The 24,579-nt window shown below is 41.8% G+C and overlaps 1 protein-coding gene across 8 annotated transcripts in view; it reads right to left on the reverse strand.

The window, feature by feature from the left end:
* The window catches only part of CEP78 (centrosomal protein 78), a 35,776-nt gene extending 12,833 nt beyond the window's left edge, over nt 1-22,943 (reverse strand). The window contains exons 1-10 of one of the 8 annotated variants that reach the window (XM_061627402.1): nt 22,651-22,942; nt 18,417-18,487; nt 15,220-15,502; nt 12,906-13,081; nt 12,744-12,816; nt 6,531-6,634; nt 5,520-5,694; nt 4,443-4,556; nt 2,647-2,711; nt 34-139 (exon numbers count right to left, since the gene is read on the reverse strand). In XM_061627402.1, the coding sequence (XP_061483386.1) occupies nt 34-139; nt 2,647-2,711; nt 4,443-4,556; nt 5,520-5,694; nt 6,531-6,634; nt 12,744-12,816; nt 12,906-13,081; nt 15,220-15,472 (1,066 nt within the window). In that variant the 5' untranslated portion in view covers nt 15,473-15,502; nt 18,417-18,487; nt 22,651-22,942. Of the gene's footprint in view, nt 1-33; nt 140-2,646; nt 2,712-4,442; nt 4,557-5,519; nt 5,695-6,530; nt 6,635-12,743; nt 12,817-12,905; nt 13,082-15,219; nt 15,503-18,416; nt 18,488-18,717; nt 18,825-21,421; nt 21,510-22,429; nt 22,517-22,650 lie in introns of those variants that run through there. The other 7 variants (XM_061627395.1, XM_061627378.1, XM_061627368.1 and 4 more) reach the window with 7 other exon arrangements.
* Between the last annotated feature and the right edge of the window lie 1,636 nt (nt 22,944-24,579).

The following is a 24,579-nucleotide window of genomic DNA, read 5'->3' on the forward strand; positions in this document are numbered from 1 at the left end:
TGTATATCAACTTGAGTAAAGAAATATAGTTACCAATACGAATAGTAGCTTTTCCTTTTCTGCCATTTCCTAAGATAACTGTTCTTTTTTTAGGTTTATTTTTAACGTCTTTTGAGGATGGAGATGGAAGCCACTTGTACTGGAACAGAGAACAAAAGGAGTGTATGTATTTGGTTCAGCAGTAACTATTCAATATGAACCTATTTATTTGTACTAGCAGGGCTGGCATCAGGCATGCCGGGGCCCTTGGCACACACATGCATGCATGCCCCACCTACCGACCTTTCCCTTGGTGAATGCTGTCCGTACTCTGCACACATGCCTCCCATCAACCAAGATGGTAGTCGAGGCTTCCCTAAGGGGCTGATGCCTCCGCCACCATGCTGGTTGATGGCAAGGGTGCATGCTATGCATGCACATCCCTGCCATCAACCAAGATGGCGGCAGGGGCATTAGCCCCTTAGGGAAACTTTGGCCACCATCTTGGTTGATGGCAGGCTTGCACCTGTAGCACAACCAACATTTACATCAAGGGAGAGGTATGTGGGCATGCAGGCGGGCATTGCAAGACTGCGCGGTAGTAGGGGGTGCCTGGGAGTTCCACTTGCAATCCATGGGAGGGTCAAGAGCCGACGCTGCCACGAATCGCGGAAAGGAGTGCTACCCACCCACCCTAAGGAGGGGCCCTTCAGGGGCCCTCAGCCAGGGCCCGACCTCGCCACCCTCTGGCACCTGCCCTGTGTACTAGTATCAGAGATTTGGGGGAATAAACCATTTACATTAAGCAATAAAACTTTAAGTGTATTTAAAAATTAACGTATCATTTGCAGATTACTCCAGCTCATTTATGGCCACTTATTGTCAGCCCCAATTATCTATAAAATCTCATACACCAAATTCACATACACATTTTAACAGGAAAAGATGGAAATATTGGAATCTACAGAAAGATCTTAACAAGAGGCCTCATGCATCACAATTGTCTTGGGACATCCTTGCCAACAATGGACAACAGTACCAATTTTATAACACAATGAAGGTTGTTTTGTATTGTCAGAACTTTTAGTCTCAACATTTTTAGTTTTCAGTTATCAAAAGTACACTTTAAGACTAGGATTACATAGAAACTGTAAGATCCCAGAACAGTCACAGCACTCTTTGTCCATGGTTTGTGACCCATTAATGTTATTTATATATACACACACATAATTAAAGACTAACCATTGAAAACAGGAAATACCAAAATGTTTTTCAAGTGTGAATCATAAGTTTCTAAAACATGTAAGTATTTGGTATGAGCAACAAAATCCACCCAATCTATTTCCACCATTTTTCAGTCAATGCAACACAGGTTCACCTATGTGAGGTTTTTCATCTCTTAAATTATTAATTTCCATAACTTCCACTTCAAAGGTTAAAAAGACATTATTATTTTTTGCCTCCTAGTGGTTTCTCCTTTAATATCTTAAAGCACATAACAGCTCCAGGGATGCTTCTTTGAGAATTCCTGCTCAGATTTCACAGTTTTTAGTATGAACCATATTTCCCCCCCTTAGGAAGGCCGTAACTGGCCCCAGCCATCACTACAAACTGATGCCGTGCACTCTAAAGGCTTTAAAATTAAGAGGTGCACCAAGTTTGACCTACCCAGTCAGCATTTCAAAGGCTGCCACCCTACACATATCAAAGGACCCTTTCCTTGGTAGCAACCTGCAGGCTTGTGTTGGGCTGAAATATTAAATTGATCTTGATATTAAACATCGGTTTATTTCCTGGTGACCTGACCTTTTCACATTTCAGAGGCTCAATGAATAAAAGCCGGTTTAAGCTGGAAACGTTCCCCTCTCCCTCTTTCCTGTAACATTCCCAAGCATATTGCCTCGCATATAGTTGCAAAGTGTATCATGAAAGAAATGTTAAAGTTTTCCTATTGCCCTATAAACCTTGACATGTAAGTCTTTGAAATGCAAGTCTAGCAATATTAAGATTGTCGCCACTCAAGGGACGCCCGGTTGCAACTGGTGCCCCATCCCATATCTATTCTTTTGTTTCTAGCTGCAGTGTGCTTATCTCAAGGACATGTGAAATATGCAGACCCAAGTCTGAAAGAGATTTTGATGTCCCTGCTTGTGTTCCTCCCTTGCACCCCTTCACCTCCTTTTTACATATCTTTGAGGTTATTGTGACAATTAAGGTTTTTATGGTTTATGACGCTGCTCCCCAATATTGTAACCTCCGGGGAAAGGCTATATATTCTCTGTTCTATCAATAAACGGGGTTCCCATTCTGAAAGGCTTTTGGCTTGTAAGTATCGGGTTCCCCTTTGCAAAGGATCTGTGTTTGTCTTGCTTGGTCTCTGGTAGTGGGTAATTGCACTCAACTCCGCACCCCTCCCGGGTGGATGTGAGCTGGGGTAGACAGTGACGACTCGCGTGTTGGGTTTGGGCCCAACACTTGCTTTAAACACCTTCAAAAACATCCTAATGAAATTATTACTCAAGAGTGCATTCTTTTAAGAGTTCTGTTCTCCAAACCATGAGCAGAGCTTTGAACAATTCAGGTATGGAGGAAAGACTGGCACTGTTATCTGGTGTTTTATGAATTATTTTGCCACACTATTAACCACTAACAAGTTACAGAATATACCTCCAAATTAGTTCCCTTTGCATTCATCAGAACTTTTTCAACAATTTTCTTCATTAAAGCATGATCTACAAAGAAAGATTAACAAAAGCATTTGCATGATACACTAAAAAACCCAAAAAACAGTCCATCCCAATCTACTCAGCCTCTGTCCTCCTTTCTACTTTTAAAAAGCAACTGAAAGAACTACCCATACATAAAATCTTCATGACTCAGCCCTGTGTCTAGCAAGACCCAAGTCATAGGGCCTAAATACATTTTCTTCCTGTGGAGTTTGAGGTTACTGGCTCTTAAATGCTAGTGGGAAGAAAGAGAAGCAGCTAGCCATTTACTGCCTCTATGATTGGCTAAATAAAGCTTTGGGGTTCTGGGTTATTAAGACGTTAAGTAGGAGGTGATTAAATGGCTACTTTTTCCTCTTATGTTACAAGACATACATACATGCACTTCTCTGTACTGAATCCACTCCTGCCTAACCATGGACAGTTTTCAGCCATCGTCATCATATTTATTACCCACTCTTCACCTGGAGGGGTCCAGGGTAGGTTACAACAATTTAAAATTAAATGTTAAAGACAGTTAAAACAAGTTACAGTAATAGGAACAGGATGGATCCCACAAGCTCAATGGACATGAGAATTGGCTCTTAATGCCAGAAGGAGGATGAATGAAACAGTTTAAGCTTATTGTGCTGAAGAGTGTTTAGATTTGAGGGCTTTGGCTGATGCAACTTTGGAATCCAGTCCCAGTCATTCTGATCGACAAAGCAGGGGTAGCTAACATGGTGCCCTCTAGATATTGTTGGACTACAACTCCTATCCCAATGGAGCTGATGGCACATCTCGAGGTTCCAACAGTGTCCTAGAGACTATATGGTTCCCAGCATAGGTTCCCAATCAATGTTCTTTACCCACTTTCTTCCACACAACCAAAAGGTTTCAGTTTCCCCATTATGCTGTTGTTATGTGCCTTCAAGTTGATTACGACTTATGGCGACCCTATGAATCAGTGACCTCCAAGAGCATCTGTCATGAACCACCCTGTTCAGATCTTGTAAGTTCAGGTCTGTGCCTTCCTTTATGGCATCAATCCATCTCTTGTTTGGCCTTCCTCTTTTTCTACTCCCTTCTGTTTTTCCCAGCATTATTGTCTTTTCTAGTGAATCAGGTCTTCTCATTATGTGTCCAAAGTATGATAATCTCAGTTTCATTTTAGCTTCTAGTGACAGTTCTGGTTTAATTTGTTCTAACACCCAATTATTTGTCTTTTTCACAGTCCATGGTATGCGCAAGGTCTCCTGCACACCACATTTCAAACGAGTTGATTTTTCTCTTATCCGTTTTTTTCACTGTCCAACTTTCATATCCATACATAGTTATTCACTTCCTTATGTATGCCTCTTGGCATAGAATAAAGAACATGAACACCACCTTGTTGCTGTTCCAGTTGGGAAGGGAGAAAAGATTAAGGAGCACTTTATATCTCAATTTGTGGGAAGGAATTATCACTGGAGGCAAAAGAGGCAGCTCTCCAGCAGTTGCTCAGCTCAAAATATGATCATGTTAAAATCAGAAGCCTAGACGGAATCCTGCTATACTTGCCACAGTCTGCATATTTTTAAGACATTCTCTGGTCTTGCCCCTCAGGTAGAAACTTACTTTATAAAGAGTGCCTTGAACTTTCCTGTTCTTAAGTGGGGTGAGGAGACACTAATAACACTTGGTCCATAAGTACATTATACTTCTCAAATTCTAATATACATTTTATACCTCAGGATGGTGAAACCGAAGTCAACATACCTACTAAAGGATTTTTTCTGATGTCCACAACTACTACTGTTCTGTTGGTCTTAAATGCATCCAAAAGTGATCTTGCCCCCTCATTGGTAATCCCACATTGCTGCAAATCAAGTGCTAGAACATTAAAGAGGGTTAATATTGTTAATTGCCATGATCTGTAAGTATTTAAACACAGACATGTTTACATAAACACTGCTCCAACTACATCCTGTAATTGTTAATTTCAGCAAATACTGTATGATCTTATACATACTTCGCCCATTAAAACATTTGCCTATTTGGTCAGTTTCATGATCACTGCTTTATGCATAGTTAAGTGCATAACAAATTTATTTATGTGATTGTTCACACACAGCAAGGACTCCCACTCTTCACAGCTGCTTGAATGAGATTATTTAGTGCTATTCCAAGGAACAAACTCTCCTGAGAGCCAGTGTGGTGTAGTGGTTAGAGTGTCAGACTGGGGCCTGGGAGACCAGGGTTCCAATCCCAACCTGGCGATGAAGCTCACTGGGTGACCTTGAGCCAGTCACTGCCTCTCCACCTAACCTACCTCACAGGGTTGTTGTGACAATCAAATTGGGTGGGGGAGAACCATGTTTGGATGCCACCTTGAGCTCCTTGGAGGAAAGGTGGGATATAAATGTAATAATAATAATAATAATAATGGAGCAGAGGGCTTAGATGCTGCTGAAGGCCCTGTTGATTCAGGCCTTCCACAAATCCCCTCTCTAACTGAAAACACTCATGGAAATAAAGCTGTGGGAATGGTGGAAAGCCAAGAAAAAGTGGGAGAAGTCATGTTGGGCCAAACACAGAGCCCCCCCAAATCTGAAGACTTAAGAAGAATGATTAAAAAATAGTTTTTGCTTAAGAATGAGCCTAAACCTTATTTATGGAATCATGTTAGCACTACAAGATACCTCACAGAAAAGGACAGGGGGCTTCACATCCTTCTGCTCATACAAAGGAACATACATTGTGAAATATGCAGAAATTTACCCAGATAACTGGAGGAAAGGTGTTGTATCCTACACAAGCATACTGCTCACAGCTATATCTATAATTAGCACATACCTTTTAGCCACAGGTCTTCTCCAAGGCATTCAGCTAAAATAGTAGTGCCTCGGTCACCAATAAGTGTGTTGCAGTTGAGAGTGATGCGTCTTAAGCCAGCCATGCAATCCAAGTCAGGTCTTCTATAGCGCAGGCTCTCAGCCCAAGCTTCACCATGTCGTTTCATTGCTTGGTGCTTTGAAAGAAAAAAGCCACCATAACACAAACAAAAATAGCTGCTGCAAAGGCCAGTTACAAGACAGAAGCACTGAATGATCATTATACTGTTAAGGCTACAAAGATAGCTGTGTGTAGTACAATGATATTAAGAGCACACACGAGTTTTTTTCTGAGTGAAAACAAATAGGTTTGATAGGTATGCAGCATTCTGAGGCTGCAATTACAAATGACCTAAGCTAGGAAGTAAGGCTGCAATCCTAACCACCCTCACCTGAGAGTAAGCCTCACTGAATTCAATAGAACTTGGTTAGAATTGCACTTTAAATCCCTCTAAACTCACTGGGATTTATTTTCAAGTAAACATCATGAGGATCATGCTGGAGGAATATGGTCCAACACATCCACAAACATCCCTTAACAGTTGTCATAATGTAAAGCCAGCTTTTTAATTAAAAAAATAAAAATCTTCTGGGAGGACGAAGAAGTCATGTAATAGATGAACTGGACATAACAGCAGCCTACTGGATCAAGCAAACAGCATCCTGTTATCATAGCAGCAAACGAGATGCCAATGGGAAGCCTGAAAGCAGGACCTGAGTGCAACAGCATTCTCTCCCCACTTGTGATTCCCAGCAACTGGCATTCATAGGCATACTGCCTCCAACAGTGGAGATAGAATGTAGACACTGTGGCTACTAGCCATGATACATGGACTCAACAAAAGAGATAACACATTGTACCGAGTCTCTCTCCTTAATATGCAGATATCATTACCATTCTGTTCATATATAAAAGGCAGCCAGGAATAGCGACATTAAATTTCAAAAGCACTTCCACAATATCACGTTTTACCTTTAAGATGCTGGCCATGTGCTCTGCTCCTCGCCATGTCAGACTGCACCCTGTAAAATCTATAGATTTGATAAAAACCGAATTCCTCACACTCTGACAAATTACTGAAAATAAGAAGAAATGTCACAATTTAAGTATCTAAGATTGATATCTTATTATACAGCCATGAGAGTGGCTGTATACTATAGTCAGCATGGATTTTTTGCATTCTGCAATGTTAAATTGAAAATACCCCCCATGCCATTCTGATCCTTCCCATAAACTAATTTCAAAACAAAACCTTACATAACTTATAGTCCTGAACTCAGAAACACTTGCTTAACAACCCTCTCAATTTTCATGGTAATACACAAAACAGTCAGAAAGAATCAAGATTTCAAAGTGTAAAAAGAGAGAGAGAAAAACCCAGACCCCTTCTGGACTTTTTTCTGTCAGAGTTCTCATAATTTGTTGAAATTCATTGAAAATCAGCTATGTTCACAGAGTACGTGTAATCCTTTTATTGACATTGCCCAATACTCTGACCTTCATCTTCTGCAGTTTAAAAGTAAAAAAAAAATGCCTGGCTGATTTTTAATTAATTTAAGAAATTTAGCATTGAATTCAATGATAAGGCTGGGCATGCTCAGTAAGAACCACTGTCAGTGTTCTAAAAGCCAGATTCACAGCTTCTGGGTTTGCCTAATCAGGGCCACACCCACACCAGACCTTTATTTCACTTTAGACACTCATGGCTTCCCCCAAAGAAGCTTGGGAAGTGTAGTTTCTGAGAGGAGACTCCTATTCCTCTGACAGAGCTCCAGTGGCCAGAGGGGTTTAACAGTCAGCTGCTCTGCTTTAAGCTCTGTGAGGGGAACAGGGCATCTCCTAGCACCTCTCAGCACCCTTCACTAACTACAATTCCCAGGATTCTTTAGGAGAAGCCATGACTGTCTAAAGTGAAATAAAGGTCTGGTGTGGATATGGCCAGAGACAGCTTTGGTTTAAAGCTGGGTGTGAGGCTACATGTGCGTGCTGTAGAATAAAAAGGTGGGGGAAACTCTGAAGAATGATACTGTTCCCCTCTGCCCAGTGACCACCCATCCAATCTCCTCCCCTCCCCTCCCCTTCCTATCCTCCCCTCCCCCTCCCTTTCCTATCCTCCCCTCCCCCTCCCTTTCCTGCCCTCCTCCAAGTCTGTTTCACCTATCCTAAGCATGATTGCACAGGAGTAAATCCCACTGAACTCAAAAAGCATGCAAATGATCAAACCTGCCCTTCCCTCCTCCTCCCTCCTATCCCCTCCCTCTTGCCCCTTTCCTCCCCCTTCCTTCACCCCCTCCCTTCCCCTCCCTCATCCCCTTCCAATCCCCTCCTTCCCCCTTCTCCTTCTCCTCTTTCCCCTCCCCTCTCCCCCTCCTCCTCCCCCATGGTCAGTTTTACCTATCCTAAGCATGATTGCATGGGAGTAAATCCCATTGAACTCAGTAAGCAAGCAAATGATCAAACCTGCCCTTCCTTCCTCCTCCCTCCCATCACCTCACTTTTGTCCCTTCCTTCTCCCTTTCTTTACCCCTCCCCTTCCAATCTCCTCCTTCCCTCTCTCCCTCCTTCTGCTCCCCTCTCCCCCCTTCCCTCTGCTCTCCCCTACCCCTCCTCCTCCCCCATGGCCAGTTTTACCTATCCTATCCATAATTGCACAGGAGTAAATCCCAATGAACTCAATAAGCATGCGAATGATCAAACCTGCCCTCCTCCTCCCCCTCTTGCCTGCTCCCCTCCCCCTCCTCCCCTCCCCATCCCCTGTAGTCAGTTTCACCTATCCTAAGCATGATTGCAGGGGAGTAAATTCCACTGAACTCAAGAAGTATGCAAATGATCAAGCCATTCTCAGCAAATTTGCACAAGATCCCATTTCTTACCTCTCGAATTAAAAAGTAGAGAAATTCATTAATAGGCAAAAAACCTTGTGGTTTAAGAACATACCAATAGCCAACAGATATTTCTACCAACCTTTTAAGAGCAGGGAAATTGGGCAGCTATAGTGAATGTACCAGGAGAGGAGACCTGACCTCCTCTCTGAGATATTGTACTGCCCTACAAATTGGTCAAAATGCAAACACAATTTGGGGTGGTATTTCACAGTCCAATCCACTTCCTATGTAGCTTGGAAGAATTTGGTAACATGTGCCTCTGTGCATATGGTGAGTGGTGGCAACACCTGCAATCAGCCCAAAGAACAGAAAGAAGACATGTGCTGTGCTGATCCTGTTTTAGTAGGGAGGAAGCAACAATATTAAAACAGTTGATATAGTTCAGATAGTCACTTTAAATATGTTTGATTTACTTTGCAATTTTAGTGAAGTTTCTTATAGTAAATCATGTTTTTTGCTTCTCTTTCTGTGACTATGTGAAGTATAGCAACACTTTGCAACACGAAAAAAAAAGCTCCAAAAACAATTGTGGAACAATGGCACTGACTGTTCTGCAGAATAGTTACCAATGGACATGAGGAGTGTCTTAGTTTGCACAAGATAAAACAGTGGGAGGTGAAGTACGGAAAAATTCTGACTTATGGCAACCCTATGAATAGGGTTTTCATGGTAAGCAGTATTCAGAGCTGGTTTACCATTGCCTTCCCCTGAGGCTGAGAGGCCGTGACTGGCCCAAGGTCACCCAGTGAGCTTCATGGCTGTGTTGCAATTCGAACCCTGGTCTCCCAGGTCATAGTCCAGCACTCTAACCACTACACCACACTGGGTCTTATAAGTGAAATATATTCTAGCAAAATTCTAGGTGTGCTCTATGTTTTTAATTGACCATGTCCACCTTTCTTTAAGTGGAGTAGTTTAAGCATAGCAGGCTGAAAATAGGCATCTTGGGCAGGCCAAGTTTGTTTTTTCCAACAGCTAGAGTCATTGCTTAAGTAGCAACATATTGTAATCAGTCTGATTTTACATCAAACTGCAGTTTCAGATTCAACTGTTAATGCACACAAAATAGAAATAGAGCATAAACTCCGATTTGAAACACAAAAGGCTGTCTTCACCATCAGATGACATTAACCAATATAAAGGCTTTGAAATCAATAAAAATAAATTTGACACAGATTTCTAGGAGGAATAATGAGAGAAATAATTTTCTAGGTTAGATTCTCTGTAGAAAGAGTAGTAACACAGAAAAGAAGCAAAGTAAGAAGAACACCAACCAACATGGAAATGGAAATGGACTGCCTTCAAGTCAATCCTGACTTATGGCTACCCTATGAATAGGGTTTTCATGGTAAACGATATTCAGAAGGGGTTTACCATTGCCTCCCACTGAGGCTAGTCCTTGGCAGCTGGCTAGGGCCTGCTCAGCTTGCCACAGCTGCACAAGCCAGCCCCTTCCTTGTCCGCAACTGCCAGCTGGGAGGTAACTGGGCTCCTTGGGACTATGCAGCTTGCCCACAGCTGCACAGGTTGCAGGGCACGTAACCTCTGAGCCACTCAATGTAGGGGTGATCTTTAGCTGGTCATTTACACCCAGGAGACATGAGCGGGAATTTGACCTTACAGACTCTGGACTCCCAGCCAGGTTCTCCTCCCCACTGTGCTATACCAGCCACTACCAACAAACATACAACAATGTAATTCTCCATCTTTGGAGATGGCAGGTGTTGCCACCATTCACCATATGATCAGAGGCACGTTACCAAATTCTTCCAAGCTACACAGGAGGTGGATTGGACTGTGAAGGACCAACCTAAATTGTGTTTGCATTTTTACAAATTTGTGGGGCAGTACAATATCTCAAAGAGGAGGTGAAGTCTCCTGCTCCCCTGGTGTATTCACTGTATCTGCCCAATTTCCTTGCCTTTTAGATAGAAATATCTGTTGGCTATAGGTACATTCTTAAACTGCAAGGTTTTTTTTGCCTATTAGTGAATATAGTTTTAGCTATTGTAAAAAGTTTTTAAAAGTGTAGGTACTTCACTTAATTTTAGTCTTATCTACTTATTCAGACCTCCTCTCACATAGTAAATTGGGGAAAACACTATTGTACAATAGATATAATTCCTGCAGATTCTATGTTAGATCAGATTTAAATGGACTGTACATATTAGGAAACATGAACATCATGCAATACAAACAAAATAGTACCAATTCTGCACTCAGCATGTCATTTTTCACTCCTTTAACTGAAGCTTTTGTCTATCTCATTGCTCAACAATAGCACCCCATATCAGTGATATATTTCTGGAGAATACAACTTTTGAATAACAAGGAACAGATTATGATGTAACAGCCAAGAAAAGAACCAGCTGATCAACTATAGCTGTACACTAAGGGTGATGAATCACAGGCCTATTGGCCATTTATGGTCGGTTAGGACCTCCTCATTCAGCCCATATCCTCCCATCCCCATTGTGCCCACAGCAGCACAATTAGGCTCAATGGAAATATCCTATTGAGGCCAATAGGAAGAGGTTTTTTTCCAGACCTAAATGGGGTGATGGGTTGTAGCTTGGGGAGGGCAAGTTAATATGCGATTATGTATGTGTGGTATGAATGTTTATATATGGCGTGTGAGGTGGACCTTAACACTACCAGCTCTGGCTTTCCCATTTTGACATCCATTTTCATTTTGGACTGTGCATCACCAATATCGAGCCCACATAAAGTAGCCCACGATGGAATGCAGTCCTTGGTTGAAAAAAGTTCCCAGTTGCTGCTATTCACTACGGGTTTCTCTCTCTGTTCCAGTAAATAAGTGAGAAAAATTCACCTCAAGGATGCTGAAATGCACTATTAAGTTCCAGGCCACAGTTCCAAGGAAAAAGTGCTTCTCCAGGTGCTTGAACACATATTGGTTCAGAATGATGCTCCAACACATTAGGAGTTTACAGAAGTAGGGTTAAGACCCACTTGTTATATAGATATGGGTGCCAGGAACTAGAAAGCAAAACTATAACAGAAGGACTAAACGTCTGCCATCTGGTGGTCAAAATCCAACCAAGCAGCCCTTGCCACATTTTTCTTTGCATTTTAGTTCTATTTGCAGGAGAGGAATATTAGCAATGGCAGTGAACAGCATGGTGGGGCTGCACCGCTCTCTGACCTCCACCTTGCTAAGTTGCTATAGCACACTGGGACACAGAGGGGGAGGGGTGTAGTGGTGATGTTGGCATCATGCAAACACATCTGCAAAAGCACCAGATTTGCCCAACCAGCATATTTGCACTGCACCAACCTTGCTATCCCCGTACCCTTCCTCTCTCCATCATAGAATACTGTGGTGACTCAGCTGGATGGAGGTTGAGTGGGCAGCACAGCCCCACCACACTGACCATGACTGATTTGCAAATCTTTTTGGTGCAAAACCATTACCTGATCATCAGTAGACAGGTTTCAATGAAGAAGATAAACCCCCCGAGGCCTGTGATACCACACACTTGATTTGCATAGAAAGAACAGTCATCATGTCTTCTGCTCAAAATTTTAAAGAGACCCTAAACACATGATAGATGAAAACCGTTTACAAGAAGATTCCCCTCACATGATTGTAACAGCATGCAGGGAAGAATGGAGCCAAGTTCATTGGCCCTGCCCTACAGTCCACACATTGTGGGAAAGGAAGGTCTAAAGCAGGGAGCCTGCTGTACATATGTAGATGTCCCATGCGATTTAGAACCCTACAGTGTAGGCTCCCCATATTATTTCAAATAATCAGGGTTCTAAATAAAATCAGGAACATATGTGCATATAGACCTTCCCCCACAATATGTGGATAATTAGGGAGGAGGCAGCAAGGGTGAAATAGCAGAAGGGAATTGTAAAGGAAGGATGCCTGAGAAAGGCTATACTCTTCTGTAAATTTCAGATACATTTGCTCCACTTTACAACTCAATGCACTTGAAGCATCTAGCTAAGTTGTCATCCAGAACAGATAAATCAAGGCCACCAAGCCAACCTCCAACTTCCAAGACACTGTCAAACTAATAGTTATCCTAAAAACTTCTGACAGAAGAAAAACAAGATGTAATCACAATGCCATCATTTCAAATTTGGAAAATATTTTAATATGCCAAAGGAAATAAAACAAGGTTAAACAGGAAGTATCAAATTAAAATGTACTAGCTACAGCAACACTACATATGTATGGGACTATGGCACAAACAGAAGCAAGACACATTTTTACAATTACACTGCATCACATATAAGTTAAGTTTTCTTTAGAAAATTCAAAACTTACTTTCCAAGCCTCTGTCACCAATTGGTGAGTCTGCTAAAGACAGTCTCTCTAAAGATGACGTGTTGGCCAACCCCTTCAAAATAAAGAATATTAATCATTTTTAAATGGGCACAGAACAGAAGTATTTCACTGAAAACATTTATTATAATTGAGCAGCCTTACTTTTGTCAATAATATTAAGTCTTTTCCCCTCAAAAGCAGTCCCTGTAGTTCCAAATTTACCAGGGCACTTGATATCACCAGACAACCCTTGATTGCTTTACACAGTTGGCCAGTCAAATCTTTGGATCGAATTGCTGGAATTCTTCTTCTTATGTATGTTCCTTGTCTTTCAACACCTATAAAACAAGAATAGCAAATAAAATTACTTTTGGTGTTGGTAAACATACAACATTCAAACCGTGTCAGAACAAACACTTCTCTTAAGGGTTTGCATAGGCCATTCACACAGCACATTAATTCTGTCTACCACCTCATCTTATCTTTGCAATCATATGCAGATCCCTTTGCATTATGACAATGTGGCCAAAGGCAACTTAGGACACAATCCAACAGCTATTTACTCCAGGCTGAGGTGAGTTAGATATGGCAGACCTCTGGCTGAGCCAGCAGGGTCCTGGCTCAGCTGGGCTATGCCAGCATAAACCCCTCATTCCAACTCAGCCAGAGGTCCACTGGAGAAGCTCAGCCCAGTGTAATGGGAGGCGGTGGAACACCTGCAAAAGGGGAGTTCTGGGGGGGGTTGAGGAGGGATTGAGGGGGGGACTTAAACGATATCCAGGTCCCATTTAGCTCCCGTCCGTAACCCTCAATCATGGCAGCCAGTACACTAGGAAAAAGGGTGGCAGAAGGAAACATGTATTTTCTTTCCTTCCACCATACCCTGCCGGTGCAGCCAATGTCCTCCCCTCCACAAGGCCTCCAAGCTGCAGTTGGGTGTGGCAGCCCCTTCCACCAGCTTTGCTGGCTTCGCTCCTGCCAGCCTCCAACAAGGTGGACTACTCTGTTAAACACAATGCATGTCACATACACAACTGCCCCTCTTCTGCTGGAACTCGAAGAAACAAATACTAACAAGTGAGGGTTCCAACTGAGAAGCTGGAGAAAAGTGATACAGTAAAAGGAAAAAATTGGATAGAAAATGCAAAAAATTGTGAAAAAATCACAATTCTTATCTTTCTTTTTTAAAAATTTAATCACAGGGATGGGAAATCTGTGGGCCTCCACTTGTTGGACTCCAACTCCCATCATCCCTAACCCTTGGCCATCCTGAGTGGGACTGATTGAAATCCAACAGGAGTTTTGGAGTGCGTTGCCATCAATATGCTGATGACACCCAGCTCTATTTCTCCTTTTCATCTTCTTCAGGTGAGTCTGTTGATGTGCTGAACCGTTGCCTGACCGCGATAATGGACTGGATGAGAGCTAATAAACTGAGACTCAATCCAGCAAAACCGAGACACTGCTGGTGAACGCCTTCCCTGCTCAGATGGTGGATGTTCACCCTGTTCTGGATGGGGTTACACTCCCCCTGAAAGAACAGGTACGTAGTTTGGGGGTTCTTTTCGATTCTTCCTTGTCTCTCGAGGCCCAAGTGGCCTCGGTGGCATGGAATGCATTTTACCATCTTCGTCTGGTAGCCCAACTACGCCCCTATCTGGACAGGGACGACCTCGCCTCCGTTGTTCATGCTCTGGTAACTTCAAGATTGGATTACTGTAATGCGCTCTACGTAGGGCTGCCCTTGAAGACAGTTCGGAAGCTTCAGCTGGTGCAGAACGCGGCTGCCAGACTATTGACAAGGACCAGTCGGTCTTCGCATATAACACCTATTCTGGCGTGTCTGCACTGGCTCCCTATATGCTTCCGGGCGAGATTCAAGGTGCTGGTTTTGACCTATAAAGCCTTACACGGCGTGGGACCTCAATACCTTGTGGAACGCCTCTCTCGCTATGAACCTACCCGTTCACTTCGTTCAGAATCTAAGGCCCTCCTCCGGGTACCAACTCATCGGGAAGCCCAGAGGGTGGTTACTAGATCTAGGGCCTTTTCTGTGGTGGGCCCTGAGTTGTGGAACAGCCTCCCCGAAGAGGTACGCCTGGCGCCTACACTTCTATCTTTCCGGCGCCAGGTAAAGACCTTTTTATGCTCCCAGGCATTTTAATCTTTTAATTTTCTTAATCTTTCTATTTTTAATATGTATCCTTCTTAATTTGTGTTGTATTTGTTTTTGTTGTGCTTTCTGTTGTTTGTTTGTACATGTTTTTGTGATTTTTTACTATGATATATTGTATTTTATCTTGTTTGTTCACTGCCCTGAGAGCTATTCTGCTAAGGGCGGTATATAAATTGAAATAATAATAATAATAATAACAAGTTAATGTGAGAACCACAGATTTCCTCTCTCTGATTTAACATAACATGAATTTATGAGAGAAAGAGGAGTACTATAGTTAACAATTTAATTGGTCACTACCTGAGTCTCCAAGTCCCTGATGATGAATGCTCTTTATGGCAATAGATGTCAAAGTTTTATTGTGCCTCACAGCATTTAGAAGTGGTACCCAATCAGCAGCTTTGATGCGATCTGCACTTATATCAAGAACTCCATGAAGCTTTCTAGCTTTTACAGCTTGTAGAGGGGCACAGCCTTGAATTGCACAGAGGTGCTCATAATGAGAGTAAAAATCCAAGCTGCACTGTCTTCTTACTTTGACTGAGTCAATCATTTCTCGTCATGTATTGAGCTGCAACTGAGACTAAGGAGAAAAACAAAAATGTGATGTTATTTTAACATCTACACACAATACTTGACACATACTACACTAAATTCACCAGAACTACGGCTCTGTCCTGAGACTATTTTCCTTCAAGATTGCATCCAGGGAGAGATTTGAAACAGAAATCAGACTTCTGTGTTCCCTTCCTGCAGGAGAAGTGAATACCTGAACAATGAGATACTGTGTTTATTTGAGTGTGAAATCTTTCCTGGATGTCAGAGATCAAAGCTAGGATGAATCTCACAGCATTAGAGAGGGTCCAACGTCCAAATAAATGCAAAATGTCCTGGTTTATTTCTCCCTGCAGTGAGAAGAGCATGGGAAAGAGCATGCAAGCCTGAGGTCCACTCCTAGTGTCTCCCTGCGTACAATCCTAGGAGAATCTTGACATGGTCTTTATTGCTGAACTGCTATATATATATTTGAACAGATATACGGATATGAAGAAATATGTACAGTACTACCATCCCATACGTTCCAGCTATCATGTAGCAATCATTCCAAGAGTGCAATTGAGCAACTTCCTTTCATATTCATCAAGCTATAACAGAGAATGGAAAGGCGCCAAAACCCGTAGTGATTTACTAAATTCCGGCATAATTATGAATATGAAAGAAGTAGACAAAGGCAAGAAGCTAAGACTTATGGCTGCAGCCAGGGAAGTGTTTACTGTAAACTCTTCGGTTTCTCAGAGAAAACCCAGAAGCAAGAAGGGGCTGGGGCAACTGGACACAAACAGGGCCCAGAGGAAGTATGGAGCTGACTGGGGTCTACTCTTTGGTACACATAGGCAACCCAGTGCAGAGCAAAGTTAAGCAGAGCTTGGTAGGAAGGACTGCATAGGAAAAAGTATGAAGATGGTGAAAAAAGTGGGTTTTTTATTATAATGATTCAATATGCAGATAAAGTAAATACTGGCAGTACTAGATCTTTGCTATTGCTACACTGTTGCAGTTCTAGGAATGAGGTTAAGAGTAGTCTGATGGTTGTAGTTTCTCCAGATGGATATTATAGCACAATGGTTCCCCACCTCTTTTTCCCATCAGACCACTGGAAAATCACTGATGGTCATGGTAGACCACTTAATGACTTGTCTGCGTGTTGTTGTTGTTATGTACCTTCAAGTCAATTTCGACTAATGGTGACCCTATGAATCAGCGACCTCCAAGAGCATCTGCTATAAGCTACCCTGTTCAGATCTTGTGAGTTCAGGGCTGTGGGTTCCTTTATGGAATCAATCCATCTCTCGTTTGGCCTTCCTCTTTTTCTACTCCCTTCTGTTTTTCCCAGCATTATGGTCTTTTCTAGTGAATCATGTCTTCTCATTAGGTGTCCAAAGTATGATAACCTCAGTTTCATCATTTCAGCTTCTAGTGATAGTTCTGGTTTAATTTGTTCTAACAATTATTTGTCTTTTTCATGGCACGTGGTATGCGCAAAGCTCTCCTCCAACACCACATTTCAAATGAGTTGATTTTTCTCTTATCCACTTTTTTCACTGTCCAACTTTCACATCCATACACAGACATTGGGAATACCATGGTCTGAATGATCCTGACTTTGGTGTTCAGTGATACATCTTTGCATTTGAGGACCTTTTCTAGTTCCCTCATTGCTGCCCTCCCCAGTCCTAACATTCTTCTGATTTCTTGACTATTGTCTTAATTTTGGTTAATGATTGTGCCAAGGCATTGATAATCCTTGACAAGTTCAGTGTCCTCACTGTCAACTTTAAAGTTACATAAATCTTCTGTTGTCATTCCTTTAGTCTTCTTGACATTCAGCTGTAGTCCTGCTTTTGTGATTTCCTCTTTAACTTTCTTTAACATGTTGTAGCAACTGTAATTAGCTGTGTTAGATGTGGTATGATTTTTAATTGCATTTTTACTCCTTTTTGTTTCTTATATCATATGTTATTGTATTACAATTTGCTTTCCATAGAATTCAAATTGTATTTTATTGCCTTACAATATAAGCAATAAAGGAAGTAATAAAATAATATGAATATTTATAGACATGCAATACGCCTGAACGAAGCTCATGGACCACAGTTTGGGAACCCCTGCTATTACAGACCAAAAATAGGATCCGCACAGGATCAAGACAAAAGGCTTGCAGTACACAAACAGATGGATGATTTTCAAACCAGACTATTTAAAAATGTCTGGTCATCTGGTCTGAAACTGTTCCCTTGAAACTTACTGAGGCTTTTACCTTGCTAATACTGTACTGTATTAAAGGGATATTAATATGAAGCAAGAGGGATTAGATTATGGGCAACATGTGTCTGTGCATGCATGCATGCACATACTTTAAGCAAAGAGCCCCTCTGTCCTGATCAGATGACACTGCTGACATTATGCAACTTTAAGAATTGGTACATGAATTCCCCTGCTTTCTTTTCCCTTCGTGTCTATTACACTGTGAACTTGCAGGCAGGGACCATCTTATCTCTTAATCTCTGTACAGCCCTTAGAAAATGTAGGTGCTTTATATAAATTATCAATAATATTTGCTGCCTGTCTGTGCCCAACCAGTTATCTGAACTATGAAAAACAAGGAATGAAGCCTTCAGGTCTATAAGGTCCACATCTGGAATTCTACCACATAAGGGCTCAGAAAACTGAAGTGTGAGCATTTCAATATCTCTAATAATATGGGACCTGGAGTCACTCTTACCATCAGCCCAACCGAGGTGCTCTTTGGGACATGAACATCTTGCCTAACCCAGGCCTGACTCACAGCAGCACACTTCCAAGGCAGGAAGACTACTTCCGTGTGGCCTCTGCAGGCCAATCCAGGCAACAAAAGCAACAACAGGTCTAGAGAGATGTCTTTTTAACATCACTGTCCCTCCCCACTCCTCATACCGCATCCCCAATCGCCAGCTGACCTCCTTGCTGATATTTCTGAAATCCAGGAGCGTGATGAGATCCCAAGACTCAAGGAAGAGTGTAGATGAAACTGTAGCAGAAATGGGAGAATCAAGATTTTTGAACTGTTGCCCTATTTTGCCATGTGAATTGCCTTGATAAATAAAACTACCTCAATTAGTGCTGGTTTGGTATTTCGACCAGCATTTTATGTGATCATTTGGGGAGGAGCAACCAGAAGCTCTAATGATGTTTTGCTTACAGTGGTAGAAATTACTTAAGAAATTCGCAAGGGAGTTGCCTGTCCATTATTCCTCTTACCTTACGTTAACATCTCGACATGGCTGAGTGGAGTATGCGCCTCCTTTCAACTTCACTTTTGCTGCTTTTAGCCTGCCCGCTTTTGCTGAAATGCAGTAGAATGTCCCTCTTGACTACCTGTAGTTTATGAACCCTCCTATGTTAGCTGTAGTTACCATGGAAACCAGTCGTTCTCATGGACGCTCCAGCAACCGCTAACCAAAGTACAGAAAGCCACGAGGGTCAGTTTAGATGTCTAAACTGACCCTCGTGGCTTTCTGTACTTTGTCGAGCTTCCAAGAAAAGATCTGGTTTCCATGGTACCTCCAGCAAACACAACAGGGCTCATAAACTACAGAGGGCTAAGAGAGACATTTTATTCCATTCCAGCAAGTGGCTGGAAGCTGCAATAAAAAAGTTGAAAAGGAGGTGTGTACTGTATTCAGCCACCTAATGTTAATTTAAGGTAAGAGAAAGAATAGACAGGGAACCCTGCCCCCCTTCTGAATTGTCTTTCTCTCCCATCCCCAGCAAAAGCAGCAGAAAAATGTGACTAGTGAAATAGGGGTAGGGGTTTGTACCCCACCTTGCAAGTAAATATTTGAAGAAACCTTTGAAAAGCAAATTGCCAATGTTTCGAGGAGGCATGATGTAGTAGTAATGAGGGACTTCAATTACCCTGATACCTGTCGGGAGATAAATCCTGCCAAACATGGCCCCTCCAAGACATTAAAAATATTATTAAAAATAACTTACTCCTACAGAACGTGGAGGAAGGAACTAGAAGATCAATTATCTTTGACTTGATTCTAACCAACAGAGATGACTTAGTAGATGAAGTGCCAGTTATAGGAACTCTGAGGGAAAGTGATCATGTTATACTTGAGTTCTTGATTTGAAAGGAAGCAATAACTGAGAGTAGCCATACACATACCCTGGACTTCGGGAAAGCTGATTTTAATAAACTCAGAACAATGATAAGATTCCATGGCAAGCGACGCTAATGAGAAAAGGAGTACAACATGGGTGGGAGGTCTAAAAAAGGAAATCCTAAAGGCAGAATGGCAAACAATTCCAACAAGGAAAAGAGGAGGAAGACAGCAGAAAAAGCCAATGGGGCTTCACGAAAAATTTAGAGATGACCAGAAAACAAAAAAAGGACACATACAGGAAGTGAAGGAAGGCTAGGACACAAAGAAAGAATACAGACAGCTAGCATGGAATTGCAGGGATGGTGTCAGGAAGGCTAAAGAAGAGAAAAAGCTGATGTTAGTGAGGGAAGCTAAAAGCAACAAAAAAGCTTCTTCAGGTACATCCATAGTAAAAGACAGAGAAAAGAAATGGTGGCACAGCTACTCAATGAGGATGGCAAAATGATAACAGATGACAAAGAAAAGGCAGAATGCTCAGTTCCTACTTTGGCTCAGTCTTCTCCCAAAAAAGGGTCTATGACCCTCCTGGGAAACATGAAGGGGCAGGATTGGACCTTGAGACTGATAGATAAATGGTCAAGGAATACCTAATCACTTTGAATGAGTTCAAATCGGCAGGGCCGATAAACTGCATCCTAGAGTATTGAAGGAACTGGCTGAAGAACTCTCAGAACCGCTGTCTATTATCTTTGCGAAATAATGGAGGACTGGTGAAGTGCCGGAGGACTGGAGGACAGCTAATGTTGTCCCTATCTTCAAAAAGAGCAAAAAGGAGGAACTGGGGAACTACAGACCAGTCAACTTAACATGAATCCCTGGAAAACCTCTGGAGCATAAGTGGGGGAATAAGTGCAAAGTGCTACACCTAGGAAAAAGAAACCAAATGCACAGTTATAAGATGGGGAATACATGGCTCTGCAATACTACATGCGAGAAGGATCTTGGGACTGTTGTTAATCACAAGCTAAATATGAGCCAACAGCGCAATGTGGCTGCAAAAAAGGCAAATGCTAATTTAGGCTGCATGAAGTACAGTTTCCAAATTGTGTGAAGTACTAGTTCCTCCCTATTCGGTACTGGTTAGGCCTCATCTTGAGTACTGCGTCCAGTTCTGGACACTACACTTTAAGAAGGATACAGACAAACTGGAACAGGTTCAGAGGAAGGCAACAAGGATGATCAGGAGATTGGAAACAAAGCCCTATGAAGAGACTGAAAGAACTGAGCATGTTTAGCATTGAGAAGACTGAGGGGAAATATGATAGCACTCTTCAAGTACTTGAAAGGTTGTCACACAGAGGAGGACCAGGATCTCTTCTTGATCATCCCAGAGTGCAGAACATGGAATAATTAATCAAGTTACAGGAAGCCAGGTTTCAGCTGAACATGAGGAAAACTTCCTGTTAGAGCGGTACAATAATGGAACCAATTACCTAGGGAGATGGTGGGCTCTCCAACCCTGGAGGCATTCAAGAGACAGCTAAACAGTCACTTGTTGGGTATGCTTTAAGTTGGATTCCTGCATTAGACAGGGGTTGACCTTGACGTCCTTACATGCCCCAACTCTATCATTATATGAAGATTTGTAACAGGTCAACTTAGTCCATATGGCCACCACTGTATATTTATTTTTTGATCATGCTTTTATTTATTTGTTTGGGGTGGGGTGGACCTAACATCAGAGGACTTGAATTTCTAAAATGAGAGGATAACCATGATTTCAATCACTGCATGACATTAGGACATGGATTATGCAAGTAAGAGAATCAAAGCAATAATACACGTAAAGTTACCTCAAATATTAGCATCTCTAGTGCATTATTTTTTTCCATGCATCACACTCCACGAATTTGAGGATGAAGGAAACAGCACCAGGAGCCTCCTTTATCTACAAATGTACAACCATGATTGTGCAGTTGGTAACCTCAGACCTAACCTAACCCACAGGATTGTTGCGAGGATAAGAGGAAGCAGGATAAGCATGAACACCATCTAGAGCTCCTTGGAGGAATGATGTGATATAAATATAACCAACCAACAAACAAACGCAAGGTATTTCTGACCAGTTGCAAAGCTCAAACCTAAACACAAATGCACATAATTGGCAAATCCACAAAAATGGATTTTTGCACACAAAAATGACTCAAATCTATTCCCTCTCTACTCCCCTTTCAATATACACAAAATCACTATCTTGGGTCATCCTTGCATGTGTGAATACTTGCTGCCCAGTGTATGTTTAGACAGGATTTTTACCATTGGCATGTTTATTGACAGAATGAAGTGTAAAGCCTAGGAATGAAAAGAGTGTATCTGGTTTCCCAACAGCTCTTTTACGCAGTGTAGGGCTCTCCTCCCTCAATCTCCTTTGGAATCTACTGGAATTTTTTGCACTCACCATATACATACTACCTGGGATGTATACTACTCCTCTCCTTTGCACTCAAGTATATATCCAAAACAAAAATATGATGAGCAGTAACAATAGTCCAGAAAGTCAACTGCTAAAGCGTTTCTCCAGAATGTAAATACACTACTGGGAAAAGCTTCACCTGCTGAATTCCTACCAAGCCAACATGGCGGGGGGGGGGGAGAATCAACTCCAGTCTAACAAGGAACTGACTTCTGGCTTAGTTTGGGAGAAGTGGGATGAAAGGAAAAGCCACAGAGAACGAGAATAATCCCTCTCAACACCAACTCGCGTTCTTTCGTAGCTCCTACTTCCTCCCCCTTGCTGGCGCTCATTCTACCCATTCTCCAACCCTCAACTATACAAAGAACCATTCTGTTGCTTTCCCAACCTTTTCTCCGCGCCCACATACAGACCACTTCTGCCACGTGACCCGACAACCAGACTATCTGATTGGCAGACCACTTCTGCCACGTGACCCGACAACCAGACTATCTGATTGGCTGTCCCTCAAGTAGGGATTGCTGCCAGCATTTTTTTTTAAAGTCATAATTTTTCATATTGTTGGACCCCGAGATATGACCATAAAGGAGGGAAGGTTATAATTCTTACCTTCCACTTGCATTGACCAAACACAGAGATAGACGCAAGCTGCTTGACGAAGCCAACCGCGTTAGTCCACCAGCCCTCACGCACCGAGCTGCTCCACCCTCTAATGAACCGCGCCTCCACCCTAGGCCCAACCTTAAAATATCGGTGCTTTCAGCAATGTGGTATGTCTTCCTCTGGAGTGCAAACAGTGGAGAAAAGGAAAGTTGATACAGGTTTGCTGCTTGCGTTAGAAAACGGTTATGTCTCGAACAAAGCAATGCATCAGAAAAACGGCTGGTTATTTTGAAAGCAGCAGAGAAGTATTTAGAAGTGGAGCAAGTTTGCTTGAGATGTCATGAGACATAGAGTGTTTGTCTTTGAGGTGCTGATGTAAAATGCACAATTGAATTTGAAAGAACGTATCTTGTTTGGAGTAAAAAAGATGGAAAGTAAGATTAAATTTTTTGAAGAGCATTTGAGGACACATGGGGATGTTGAAGAAAATGCTCCTGATGTCCTATTGAGTAAGTATTAGGTCTATCGTGGATTACTGTTGTCATCAGGCCTATGCATCTGCTTCAGGGTCTTTGCTACAAAACTTAGATGCTATTCAGATAAAGGCTTTGAAAATAGGCTGTGGGACTTTCGTTACCTCTCCTTGCAGTGTTATGCAGTGAGTGACTGGTGAATAGCTGGGATATTTGAACACGGAGGACTAAGATAGCATTCAAAAAATGAGAAAAACAATGATTACACGTACTCAATGATCTTTATGTAGGCTGTAATCTAATGACCAGTACAGAAATAAAGGATAAACTTGGAAATGTTACACACATGGCTATAGATACAGCATTTCTGATGTACACCTGCAGTAAAACAAGCAACAAGGCAATTGATGAGATTTGAATTGTATTGTAATTGTTTTTAGATCTCCCATTCTCTGTACTTTGTGGTTCGTTTTATTGGATTTTATTGTATTTTGTATTAATCTGTTGTTCACCACCCAGAGAGCTATGCTAGTTGGGCGGTATATAAATTTAAAAAATAAATAAATAAACATCTTATTCAGAAAAAGTTGTTCACAGATGGAGGGTTATTATTTGAACTTTATAAATCATTACTGTTAGAAACAACAGGCTATCTGGACAGCCTTAAGGAGTCATAGGGACAAGACCTAATATTTTAATAGACTCTGCCAAATGTAAGAAAGTCTGGGACAAAACTCCACTCCAGTCTCAGCTAGATTAAGGGAGAACTCTTTCAAATTAATGCATTGGTGGTGCCTGAGTCCCCACACTGTAAGCGGAACAACAAAAAACACCAGCCTATTGTGCTGGAGAGGGTGTGGAGAGCCAGATACTTTCTCCCATATGTCCTGTGTGATATAAGAACTCTGGACATGTATCTTCTATAAATTGGACTGATCACTGGCCAAACAGTCCAACCAAATCCATTGATTCCCTAGTTGACTATTTTTGATGAGGAGGGATCAGATGTTTTGCTCAAAGATTTGTTAACCTTTTTCTTTGCGGCAGCAAGAATAACAATTGAAAAAAATATAAATCATTATTTAATGGAGGACTAGTATCCACAAATGAGTTTGGTTGCGATAATGGAGAAATTAACCTAACAAGTCAAAGCAAATAAAAAGTTGAATTTTTAATACAAATTTTATGAGCGGTGGCTTTGCTTCATCTCCTACATAGCACAGAAGGGATACAACTGGAGTCCACCCTGCACATATGCCTTGCTCAGAAAAAAATATTTTAGGTTGAACAACAATCTGTCAGTGTACTCTAGGAAAGAAAATGTAAAGGGACAATCTTCTCTTTACTATACTTATATTATTGGACGGGCAAAATATTTCTTTCTGTGTACATAGTGTGACATGGAACAAATGGTCTGTACATTACTATTTTTATTATGTACAAAAATGAACTAAACATACTA

This window comes from Rhineura floridana, chromosome 1 (genome assembly GCF_030035675.1).
Source record: "Rhineura floridana isolate rRhiFlo1 chromosome 1, rRhiFlo1.hap2, whole genome shotgun sequence".
In the NCBI taxonomy this organism is placed as follows: Eukaryota; Metazoa; Chordata; class Lepidosauria; order Squamata; family Rhineuridae; genus Rhineura; species Rhineura floridana.